Here is a 12252-nt window from a genome sequence, read left to right as displayed (position 1 = left end):
CCACTGACTGCTTTATACAGGTCAGGCTCTTATTATTATCATATTATTATCTATTATATAGAGTATATTATGTATTCGACTGCTATTCACAATCAGACAGTGTGAATCTCTCTTCGTTCCTGTAAAAAATTATTTCTAGTGTTGATGAATATAAAACACGTGACTTACATAATATTATATTACATAAGCAGCAACTGCAGCATGTGGTTTTAGCTAAAAACAAACAAACAAAACAAAACGGTTACCTAATTTTGCACAATTAAAATCACACTTGAGAAAAAATGAATAAACTTTATATTGCATTTTGCATATTATGTAGCAAAAGCTATCAGGAAATGATTGTCAAAAGTGTGATAGTTATAGTAAGACCAATAAGTGTATACTTTGAAAGAAAGCACTGACATAACATTAAACCCACTGCCAAGAGACACGAATAGCATTTATTATTCCATTACAATGTCCCCTACCAAGGGGTGTGATATATTATCAGTTATGATATAAGTCGATGTGTTGGAAGGAGGAAAAGTGTCTGAGCGACTTTGACAAGAGACACATTGTGATGGTTGAGTCAGAGCTTCTCCTACATTGAGGGGAAAAATAATTTGTTCCCCTGCTGATTTTGTATGCTTGCACACTGACAAATAAATGATCAGTCTATAATATTAAGGGTAGGTTTATTTTAGCAGTAAGAGACAGAATAACAGCAAAAAAAAAAAAAAATCCAGAAAAACTCATTTCAAAAAATGTATTTGCATTTGAGTGAAATACGTATTAATTGTTGACAAAACCCTTGTTGTAATCACGGAGGCAAAATAGAAATGACAGAAGGTGCTTTTTTTCCCCTAGAAATTCTTCCATAAAAGCCACTTAAAAGGTGCGTGTAGTTTCTTTTATTTTGTTATAATTATTTTTATGTAATCAGCAAAAAATAGGAAACAGCGAATTTAACTGTAGGACATTGTGAAAATTATATAATTCAAATATATGTCACAAAATATATTGCAAAGCAAATATCATTTCAGATCAGATTTTTCTCAAATCTCAGAAAAAAGTAAAAATTCACTTAGAAATTAATCAAATGAATCGGTGTTTCTACAGTATTTGCATGTGTAAACTGTGCATTCGGGTAATACGTAATGGTGGGCGTGGTCACTTGTGTGGCCCCGCCCAGCGCTGCCAAAGCGGGAGCGGATTTTACGACCGTCGGCGCTGTCGAGGATCAACGCGGCTCGGCGCTGTAGACACTGAAGCAGGCGTTTCATTGTTGTTCTGAGGCGCAAGAGAAACATTTTACATTCGAACCACTACATTCGTTTCTACATCTAAAGCAAACATGAGTACAATTAACGTGAAGAAGCTGAAGGTGAACGAGCTTAAGGATGAGCTGAAAAAGCGTCAGCTTTCAGACAAGGGCTTGAAGGCCGAGCTCATGGACCGGCTACAGGCCGCGCTGGAGGAAGAGGCCCAAGCGGGAGACGCAGCACTTGATGCGGAAGATGAAGAGGAGGAAAATGGCGCCGAGGGCCACAGCGCTGAGCTCGAACAAGAACTAATGGGTGAAGAATTAGAGGAAGACGAAGAGCCCGCAGGCGAGAACATGGAGGCCGAGGAGGAAAATGGAGGCACTGGCGAGCCGGAGGTGGCACAGGGCAACTGCGAGGAGGACATAGGACAGGACGACGAAATGGCCGACGAAGAGGAGCAGGAGGAAGATGGAGACGCCGGGATCGAGATAGACAAAGCGTTCGACGACGATGAAGAGGAGGAGGAAGACGACGCCGCCGACAAGATCGACGAAGAAGATGGTGAGCAAGAGACGCAGCCGACTGAGGGTGAGTGCCGGTGAAATGGGCTGGAAGCTGCTAACACGCGACCGCTAGCGTTAACGCGCTGTAGCGTCCGGTCACTTAAACGGTTTCTAGCTACGCAGAAGACAGGCGGCTTCTCGGCGGACGTGTTTAACGTTAGTGCGTCGGTCGGTGTCGTGTTATTTCATTACGTGAGCTTCTTGCACTTATCGCGCAGGTCTGACTTGGTTACCGTTAGCACGCTAGTAGCTAGCAGAAAGGTTAACTTGGATACGGTCAGGTTTTGCTAAGCTAGCAGTTAGCTGTGCTCCTGGGACAATGGGCGAAGTGACTGACTCACACTATTGTTCCTTTTAGTACAATTATTGACTTATTTTTCTTTGTACGGATGATTTAACGGTTTTTATAATCATTTATTCGGTCACTAGAGAGTTTATTTTATTATTATTAGACGACGGTGCTGCTGTTTGTCAGCGTTCTGTATGTGTTTTTTGTTTGCTTTTTTTGTTTAGCATCATTTTGTTATTCAAAGCCATCTTAGAGGTTTTAACGATCTGTATCTCGGCTCTGGTTCAGGATTGTAGCCTTGAGGTTAAATATAAGACTCTAAAGATAAGTGCTCTTTATATATGTCTGTGTATATATATATATAATATATATTTGATATGTTTGTGCTCGTTAACCGAATTAGCTAACAAGCTAAACCGCTCCCATTTGCGAGGTCGTCAGGTGTCGCGTCGTTGCTACTCAGTTTGAGCTGGAAAATGATCAGCATGTAAGTAACTGGTCATGAGATTAAAACCTTTCCAGGTGTATTTACACACATGTATATTCTCCCTTTATTTTGTGTGGGAGGGGGGAACAAGGCACTAAAGTGTGTGTGTGTGTATAGCAAATATTATTCTTCCTCAATTGCTCATAATATTTAACGTGTAATGTTAAGCTTCTCATCTGGTTCATTCCACCAGAATATGATGGGCTTCTAATATCTCTAGAGCATGAAATATACACTATCCATATTTTTTCCCTCCCTTTTTATTTATTTATTTAAACTCACCAGAGGTGGTCAACTGAATACTTGAGTAAGCGTGTGGGGAAGGAGGCCTCTGAGAGCTCCTGGATGTGTGGGCCACCCTTAACCAGGGTCCAACACGCCTGAGCATTTCATCACTGTTTGTTTTATTTTCAAAGGAGATGCGGACAAAGACATCAGTGCTGATCAGAAGAATAAGAAGGGTGTTAAGAGACGCCGAGAGGAACATGGAAGGGGCTACTTTGAATTTATTGAAGAAAGCAAATACAGCCGGTAAGGATGGGAGTAATGGCCTTCATTATCCCCGAAGTGCCACTTTTAACATATATTGGCTTTAAAAGCCAATGCCTTACCTATAATATAACAAAAAATATACCCTCTTTATTAAAATATATATAGAATTTGAGGGTTATTTTTTTTAAAGACACACACCTTACCTTGCAGTGCTTTTGTGTAAAATATCTGAGAAAACGTCAGATTTTGTATATTTATTTGGATTTAAGTTTTAAAACCATATCATTGTTCCTCATATTGTTTGGCAAGGACATTGTTGTACGCACATGGTTTATGAAAGCACCCCTTTGGCTCAAAGGGACGAGGGGCGTTATGTCCAGATTTCGGCGTGTCATGTAGCCGAACGCATGCCTTGTGGCGATCGAGGTGTTCTGGTAATGAACCACATGCAGGAGAATAACGAGCAGGATGGGGTCGTTGTGGCAATGTTCCAGCGTTCATTTTTCGAGGCTTGCATGCATTGCACATTTAGCTGTTCTCTGAATTAATGTTCTCTTCCAGGATTATGACATTTTTTTGTTGTTGTGTTTTTTGTTTTTCTCTGGACGTCAAATTTGTATTGCGTTTCTTGTTTGTATTTCTTGGTATTAGTTTTGTTTTAACTTTGAGTGCGTGTGAGTAAGGAAGGTAAGGCAGTATGTTTATTTCTTGCTCGATAAATGGGTGAGTATGATTTCATTTGTCTGGATATCACAGTCTCATTAGACCTGAGCACTTTTTTCCCCATTTGATGGTTTTGTTTCTTAAAATTGATTAGTTTCAGACGTTCTGTGTAAGTATTTGCCTCATAATGACCTACATGAGACACAGCTTGGCACTATGAATGTACTCTAGGGCTTTATTTAAAAAAAAAAAAGTCATGTTAAATCTTTTTTTTATTATTATTATTATTATTAATTTCTTAAACAAAATCAGCCTTATTATGACCCAGGCTGTATGGCTAGTCCTTAAAATCACTTATGGAAAACCAAACAATCTTGTACCTTGAAATAATGGTTGATTTATTTGTTTTTTTAAATCTTATTGCTGTGGAAGTCCTTTTTAATCTGGATTGTTGTGCCAGTGTACACCACTGAGGGCTGATTAGCCCTTTGACTTTTTGGTCTAATGTTTCTGCATCGTCTGTTTCAGGGCTAAATCACCACTTCCACCTCTGGAGGAAGAGGATGAAGAGCTTGATGATACTCTGGTGTGTCTGGATCCATGTGAGTTACCCTTCTCTGTCTGAAGATTAGCACATGTCTCAGGTTGTGATAACAGAGATTTGTTAGAGTCGTGGGCCTTTCGGTGACTCTCGTATCACTTTGTTTGTGTAGACAACTGTGACCTGCACTTCAAAGTGTCACGAGACCGCTACAGTGCTACTCCGCTCACTATGGAGAGCTTTGCCTACCTTTGGGCTGGTGGCCGAGCTTCCTATGGCGTGAACAAAGGCAAAGCCTGCATTGAAATGAAGGTGAGAATCGCACCCCTTTATGCACCGCATGCATTTTTATCTCTGTAGAGTATTTAATGCCTCTGACTGTTTTATAATTGTGAAACTCGCAGATTATTGAGAAGATTCCTGTAAAGCATGTGAAGAGTAAGAACATGGATGTTCATGATGTACAGATTGGCTGGTCCCTGGCTAATGGCAGTTTGCTGCTTGGTAAGTGAACTGGCCATAAAACTGCAGTCAGACATGCGACACATCGTGACCACAGTTCGCCACTACAGCGTTTGCACGGGGGCTCGCCGAAAGCCGCTTCAACGTTCGCTCTAGTTGTAACACCAGCATAAAGATTTTAGTCTTTTGATTTGCTTAAGATAAATAAACCTAATGAGTACAGCTGCACAGGGTATTATGCTTTTTTTTTTTATCTTACAGCAGAAGGTGCTACATTTTTCTGAAAGGCATTTAAATCATCCAGCTTCATAATCACGGGTTAGAATTTACTGCAGATTTCCCAAATCTATTGTTAGTTGTCCCATGGCCGGTATTTAGGTTTGTGTGCCATGGAAAGCGCACGTTTGTCCTTCCACAGAGTATTACTCCAAATTAATGTGTGATTTTATCTGACTGGTAAAACATGTCTCTTTTATTCTCACTAGGTGAGGAGGAGCATTCATATTCTTTTGCTGTCAAGGGGAAGAAGACTTCAAATTGTGTGACTGAAGATTACGGCGAAGCTTTGGATGAAAACGATGTCGTTGGCTGCTTTATTGTAAGATCTGCACCCGGCATTTCGGCACTCGATTTATTTCAGCAGATTATGTACTGTCCTCTCCTTTTTAACGTATTTGTTTGTTTAATCTAACCACGTACAGAATTTTGACGCCGACGAGGTTGAAATCTCCTTCTCCAAGAATGGGAAGGATCTCGGGGTGGCCTTCAGAGTCAATAAAGAGGCTCTGGATGGACGTGCACTTTTCCCCCATGTCCTCTGCCACAACTGTGCAGTGGAATTCAACTTTGGGCAGAAGGAGACGCCGTATTTTCCTGAGCTAGAGGGCTTCACTTTTCTCCAGCAAATTCCCGTGGATGAACGGGTGCGTGGACCCAAAGGGCCTGAGACCAAGAAAGACTGTGAGGTAATTTCAGTAGACCTGCATGTCCAGGGAAAAAAAAAATAGGACTTAATTTACCCTCTTCATGTACATGTAAATATCTTTTAAATTTGATCGTCTAGGTCATCGTCATGGTTGGACTTCCTGGCTCAGGGAAGACCACATGGGTGATGAAGCATGTTGAAGAGAACCCTGGAAAATACACAGTACTGGGAACTAATACCATTGTGGAAAAGATGATGGTGAGCATTCTCATCTGTCCATGTGCACCATTGTAGCTTTTATTTTTTTCCAAATAAATCTTTCTTAATTTTATCGTCAGTAAAGCATGTAACTGAGCATCTCTCACTATAATCTACAGATTAACAGTTTGAAGCGTCAGAACAAAGACACAGCGAAACTCACTGCCATCTCCCAGAGTGCACCTCTCTTTCTTGGCAAGTTCATTGAGATTGCTGCTCGTAAGAAGAGGAACTACATTTTGGATCAGGTGAGTGCTTGTTCAGTCGGTGTCTGTACGGATGGAGGAGGGATGTTTGTGGGGTTTTTTGGTGTAAACAGTTTGCTTAACCTCTCCGTGCTTTTCTCCCTGAAGACCAACGTTTCTGCTGCCGCCCAGAGACGGAAGATGTGTCTATTTGCTGGCTTCCAGCGCAAAGCTGTTGTAGTCATGCCTACAGACGAGGCCTACAAGGAGCGCACTCAGAAGAAAGCCGAAACCGACGGTAAAGATGTCCCCGAGCATGCTGTACTAAAGATGAAGGGTAAGCTCTCATTTATCTGTAAGTGCTTTAAATACAGTGAGTACTCTACTACTGCAGTTGAAGTGTTTGTTGAAATAGCTATTCTAACCGATTAAAGGCACAATTAAGAAAACTGATCACCCTGAGCCTTTTTAAAAAGTCGTAATAATAATAATAGATTCAATGGAAAGAAATAAATGCATAAGGTACAGATTAGCAAGATGAGATCAGTGTGATTCATTTATATTAGTGATCCCTCGCCACTTCGCGGTTCAAGTTTCGCGGCCTCAGTGTATCGCTGATTTTATTTATTTATTTATTTATTTATTTATTTTTTCCAAAAATTATTCATCGAAAAATAAAAACGGTTTCCCAGGATACCAGAAAAGGGAGAATCTCTCTGTGTATCACCACTCACGTTCACGCTGTCAACTGTGTCTCGCGTATCGTGTTCACACAACTTTTCGTTAAGCCCTTATAATGCCTCCTAAGCACCGTGCTCCTGCGAAAGATTCCTCTAGTGAGCCCAAGAGGAAGATGATGACCATCAGTGAAAAGGTCAAACTTGGGGCCAATCACGAGGGGTTCCGGTCCCCATTAACCGTGATAAACGAGGGATCACTGTATACCTTTTTTATAATACAAAAAGGTTATCACTTTGATGAACTCCTGTTTAGTTGGAGTAATACTGTTGAGTGCAAGTGATCTGTCTGGCTTCAACCATCTGCCATAAGATGTGGTGAGCTTTTTAACTAGCAATGGATGTTTTTACACTGGTGTTTTGTTTATAAGAAGGTGCAGTAAAATAGCATGTCACTTTGGCACTTAAATCACCTTTTCATTGCTTTGAACCATCTAGATTTGTGGTGTTCTTCAAACGCGGTCTTGGCCCTAGCCAAAATGACTGATTTTTGCCTCCCTGTTCAGGCATATACACGCTGCCAGAAGTGGGTGACTGCTTCACAGAGGTCACCTACGTGGAGCTGCAGAAGGAGGAGGCTGTTAAACTCTTGGACCAATACAAGGAGGAGAGCAAAAGTGCCCTTCCACCAGAGAAGAAACCTAACCAAGGCACACCCAAGAAAGGTGGTCCTCGCAACCGTGGGGGCAAAGGCCAGTTCAACAGGGGGGGTGGCCCGGGTCCACGAGGGGGCAGAGGAAATTTCCAGAACCGTGGCAACTTTAGAGGAAGTAAGGACATCATGTTGTACTACTTTTTTTTTTTTGGTTTGCAATACTGTGAAGCTATGTTATAAACTTAAAATGAAGACATTTCCAGATAAATTCAGACTGAAGGCTACAACCAAGTTCAAGCTGAAAATACGTGTATCTATGTGGGATAAATTTAAACCCTAAAGTAGAAACAAATGTGGGAAAACCAAGCAACACAGATGCTTGGTTGTCCAACTTGTCCTTATTATGAGTCTCTTGAATATCCTGCACATGCAAGTTAATTTACTTACCAGCAGCCTGTTGATGTAGGAAGTAACCACACTTCTATGTGTATCCTTGCCATATTTGGGAAATCTTCCAGTCTGTGGTATATGAACACAAGGCAGATAAAAGAAAAGAGACCTGCAGTAAAACAAGCAGTGTTTAGGATTGTATAATGCTGCAAACTCAATCTATGGCAACAAATTGCCTTGTACTTCAGAGTTTTATTATTAACCTGCATTTCTTCGTTCTCACTCAAACATGGTGAGGTAAACTGCCTAAATTTAAAAACGATGCATGTTAGGATTCTAGTTAGGATTATAAGGACATTAATGACCATCAGTGCAGAGCAAAAGCCAAGGGGATGAAGTTGGACCACCTGAGCAACGTGACCTAAGTCCAGGTTGTGGTCTTCTGTCAGGACTTTCAGGAGGTTCTGCAGCCAGTACCGTCTACTTGCACTTACAGACTGCAGCCATGTTTTTAATTTAACTCTTTTCTGTTAGTGCCCGGTCCCCGTGGAGGCTTCGGTCGGCCACCCCGAGGCGCTCTGCCACCTCCTGCCTACAGAGGTGGCTTCCCCAGCCGTGGCAACTTTGGACGAGGCGGCGGAGGACCCCCCAACAGAAACATGGTACCTAGAGGAGCTCCTGGCAGAGGTGGCATGGGCAACATTGCAAACAGAGGTGGAGCCATGAATCGTGGAAAGCCAATGCACAGAGGCAATATGAACCGCGGAGGTGGACACAGCGGTGGACCCAACAGGGGCAATTTCAACCAGGTAAGTCTGACCGACTTGTAGATTCCTTCTTTTATATCATTCGTTAATCACTCTATCAGTGTGCGTCATTACTTATGCACAAGAGTAAGACTCGGAAATTGTTTGTAGAAGTTCCGTGGACGTGGTGGAAACCAGCAGAATCGTGGTGGCTATGGCAACAGGAATGGGAACTTTGGCATGAATAAAGCCCAAGCCTTCAACCAGAGCTGGCAGCAGGGGGTAAGTGTGAGCATACTTGTCATCAGGAAAATAAAACCCTCGTGTGATTAATTGTTTCCTATTAAATTTAGATTGAACTGCCAGAATAACTTTCTATACTTTATGCTAAGCACACACTGATGTACGTACAGTGCCGCTTTATGATTGAGTAACCGAGAGCCTTTTCTTTAACCCCTTAGTTCTGGAACCAGAAGCCATGGAGTCAACAGTACCACCCAGGATATTATTAAGTGGGCTTTTGTATTAAAGACTGGTGGCATGTGGAGGACTCCCTCTTGTGACCACAGAGCCCCAACGATCTACTTTTACTGTCTTTTAAAGAAAATAAAACGTGTTTTAAGATAATTTACACGTGGACATGCATTCCACATCCCGATATCAGGTCCCCCCGTAGACGTGAGGGGTTCCCTTTTCCATACCCGTTTTTGTAAAAACAAAAAGGAAAAAAAAAAAAATCCCCCCTGTCCTTATTTTAGCCCTAACTATTTGATATATGGTTATATCAAGAACCACATTGTTCTGTTTGTTCTGCATGGGATGCTTTTGAATTTCAGAGTTGTGGATTTTATTGTCATTTTTACTAAATGTAAATTATTATTTTGCAAGTATGTTTTCGTGTAAGGATCATGGCATTCGAGGATCTTACTGATCTGTATGGTAACATTTTAGAGGCTATTAAAGGCAGTTGTAGTGACTTAGCAGAAAAACCTGTTCACTGCTCACAAGGAAATCATTCTTTTACTTTTATTTCGTTACTTTTTTTCTGTCATTTTTTGTGTTCCAGTCCAATATGTACTAGTTAATCTCCATAGGTTTACAATAAATGGGTTGTTTGCTTTTGTACAACTTGGATCGTTATTATTTTTCTTGTTTATTAACTACTACAAGCTACATCAATTCAGCTAGCCTTTGAGTTATCGGATTCTGCTTCTCATCGGACCTTCCAGACTTAGAATATTAAAGGTTTAAGTACATTTTCTGAGCTTATTCTTGAACTTTATGTCTGGTCCAAACTGAGAGCTTGTACAGAGGCAATGTATTGGAAATCATAATTTATCACTTACTGTTTGTAAACCATGTTACACAAAACGCAACTTCTATGATATGACACATAGGCCGACATGCTTCTAATCGTGAAAGGATCATTATTCTCTTATTAATGGTCTAGCAAAGTATTACATGCTTTTATAGAAAGTAGGTCATTGCATCGGAGATACACGGAGAAAATGATCTTTTCAATGTCCATATAGATTCAGGTTTGTTGACACAGTTTTTGTTTGTGTGCGCAGGGAAAACGAGAAGGTAAATGTTTCAGCTTAGACATCCTGCAGTTGACGGATTTGTTTTTTATTATTATTATTATTATTATTATTATTATTTTTTATCTCGTGTGCAGAATTGACCAGCGTGTAACCTCTGAATGAATGACTCCTTTTGCGGCTGGTTTCAGAAATTCATCGTAAACCAAAAAAAAAAACCCTTCAAATAATCATCAGTGGGTGCCAAGTTGTTACATAGAAGCCCTGTTTTTGTTTTTGGATGCGTGTCTGATGTGGTGCAGTTCTAGCTATGTGGTGGGAAATGACCACCGGTATCTTGGCAGCTATTTTATTAACTGTAATGAGAAAACTTTGAATGAGAAACCACCTTTTAAGTTTGTTTTACCCTGGAGCATACTGACTGCTATTTCACACTGACATCTTTCTTCTTTAAATTAAGTCTTCTCTATAGAAAATATAAATACTGTATTAATCTACTTAGGATCTTGAGAGCTGGGAATCTGTGAGATTATTATAAGAAATGTTTATTACACGCTGGAGTTACATGACTGGGTTAAAGGCATTGTGGCTTGATGCATTAAAAGTGTCCTTTGATTTACTTAAAGTTTTGTATTGTGCTATTTATCTTACACGTTTAACCTGTTCTAGTTTGATATTGCAAAAGGTGTCCATGGCGTTTAAGACTAATAAACGTATAAAACTGTTTCCATTGGTGCTGTATTGCCTTACTTCACTACTCTGTGGGTTAATTCATCACTGGTGGATTTTTCAGAGTTGTCTGTGTTACATCAACACTCTGCTGGGGGGGTTCATTTAATACTGGGGTCTTTTGTGTATGCTTTCTTTTAAATCTTTCTCAGAAATTATGCTTTGTTTTTAAATGCTTGAAAAGCAAAATGGTCATATGGAGCTGTCCGGCACTATCTAAACACTAGCAGCAGACTGATCTGTACTTCACAATCTTCTGCTTCAGTAGTTCAACCCCGTTCGATCAAGCCTCTGGATTTTCTTCTGAACGTAAGGTCAGTGTTTTCAATTTGTTGTGACTTTAATCCCTGATTTGTACATAAGCTGTGAACATGACACTACTTTCCCATGATAACATGCTTTTTTTGGGAGATGCTCCTAGTGATGCAATTCTAAGGAGATTCTTAGACGTTTTCTTTCTAATTAAAGAGAAGATCCCAGTGAAGATAAGTTATTTGTAAAGCATTTTAACCTTAAGATAGTGAGAAGTACATTTAAGAGGCTTAAGCGTTTATCAGAGGAAAAAATGACTGAAAGGTGAAGAGGAAGAAATGTATTGTGTATATACAATATTTAATAATGATTGTGAATTAATAAGATGATACAGATTAACATCTCCGACACGGCACAGAAATGACACGTATATCTGTTGTCGTGTGACATCGTTGAGCCGAAATACGGCCAGAAATGATGTAATTTGTGTCTGAAATTTCTGCACCGTCTGAGATGTTTACATTTATATTTATTACATCTGTAACATACAGGTGTTAGAACATCTCTATTATAATTGGGCATGAACGTAATCCCGACACAATATAACCTCGAGATAGATTAAAGGTTTATAATAGAGCAGATTTTAATAGCGCTCCTGTTTTTTTTTTTTTGTTTTTTTTTTTTTAAGATATTGGACAACCAATCACAGACATCCAAAGAATGTGTTATACCTAATAAGAGTTAATCCCTGCCTCCTCTGTAAGATAAGAGGCACTGAGATTGGTCCTAAAACACACATGAACTTTTTTAAGCTAAGTTTGGAGCTCTCGGATCATTTTTAGTATCTTTGAGTACGAGCCCTGATATTTGTGGCTTTAACTGTGGTAGATTGTTGGTAGCATATGGGCTGGTTTGAGTATTTCAGAAACTGCTGATCAATTGGAATTTTTCAACCAAGAGTCTCTAGAGTGTGCAAAAAGGAGAGTCTGCAGACAAATACACCTTGTAGATTAGAGCGGTCAGAGGAAGATAACCAGATTAGTCTGAGCTGGCAGAAAGTCTATATGAACTCAAATAGTCACTCTTTATAACTGCACTGAACAGAAAATCATCTCAGCATGCACAACCCAACAAAATGAGCTTGAAGTGAATG

At 40.2% G+C, this 12252-nt stretch overlaps 1 protein-coding gene across 3 annotated transcripts; it reads left to right on the top strand.

Moving 5' to 3' along the window:
• Positions 1-1184: 1184 nt before the first annotated feature.
• hnrnpub (heterogeneous nuclear ribonucleoprotein Ub) lies at positions 1185-9702 on the top strand. 3 transcript variants are annotated; one of them, XM_027153587.2, is made up of 14 exons: positions 1185-1805; positions 3000-3114; positions 4267-4340; positions 4452-4591; positions 4684-4783; positions 5227-5339; positions 5443-5706; positions 5805-5924; positions 6044-6172; positions 6278-6446; positions 7353-7616; positions 8366-8640; positions 8749-8859; positions 9039-9702. In XM_027153587.2, the coding sequence occupies exons 1-14, from the start codon at positions 1334-1336 to the stop codon at positions 9087-9089; spliced, it is 2397 nt and encodes a 798-aa protein (XP_027009388.1). In that variant the 5' UTR covers positions 1185-1333; the 3' UTR covers positions 9090-9702. The 3 variants fall into 3 exon arrangements, with proteins under 3 accessions (XP_027009388.1, XP_027009387.1, XP_027009386.1); XM_027153586.2 differs by having other exon boundaries at positions 1186-1832; positions 8752-8859; XM_027153585.2 differs by having other exon boundaries at positions 1187-1832.
• Positions 9703-12252: the final 2550 nt, after the last annotated feature.

This window comes from Tachysurus fulvidraco, chromosome 16 (genome assembly GCF_022655615.1).
Source record: "Tachysurus fulvidraco isolate hzauxx_2018 chromosome 16, HZAU_PFXX_2.0, whole genome shotgun sequence".
Lineage (NCBI taxonomy): Eukaryota > Metazoa > Chordata > Actinopteri > Siluriformes > Bagridae > Tachysurus > Tachysurus fulvidraco.
Note: the sequence above shows the minus strand (reverse complement) of the source record. Positions and strands in the feature narration are given on the sequence as shown.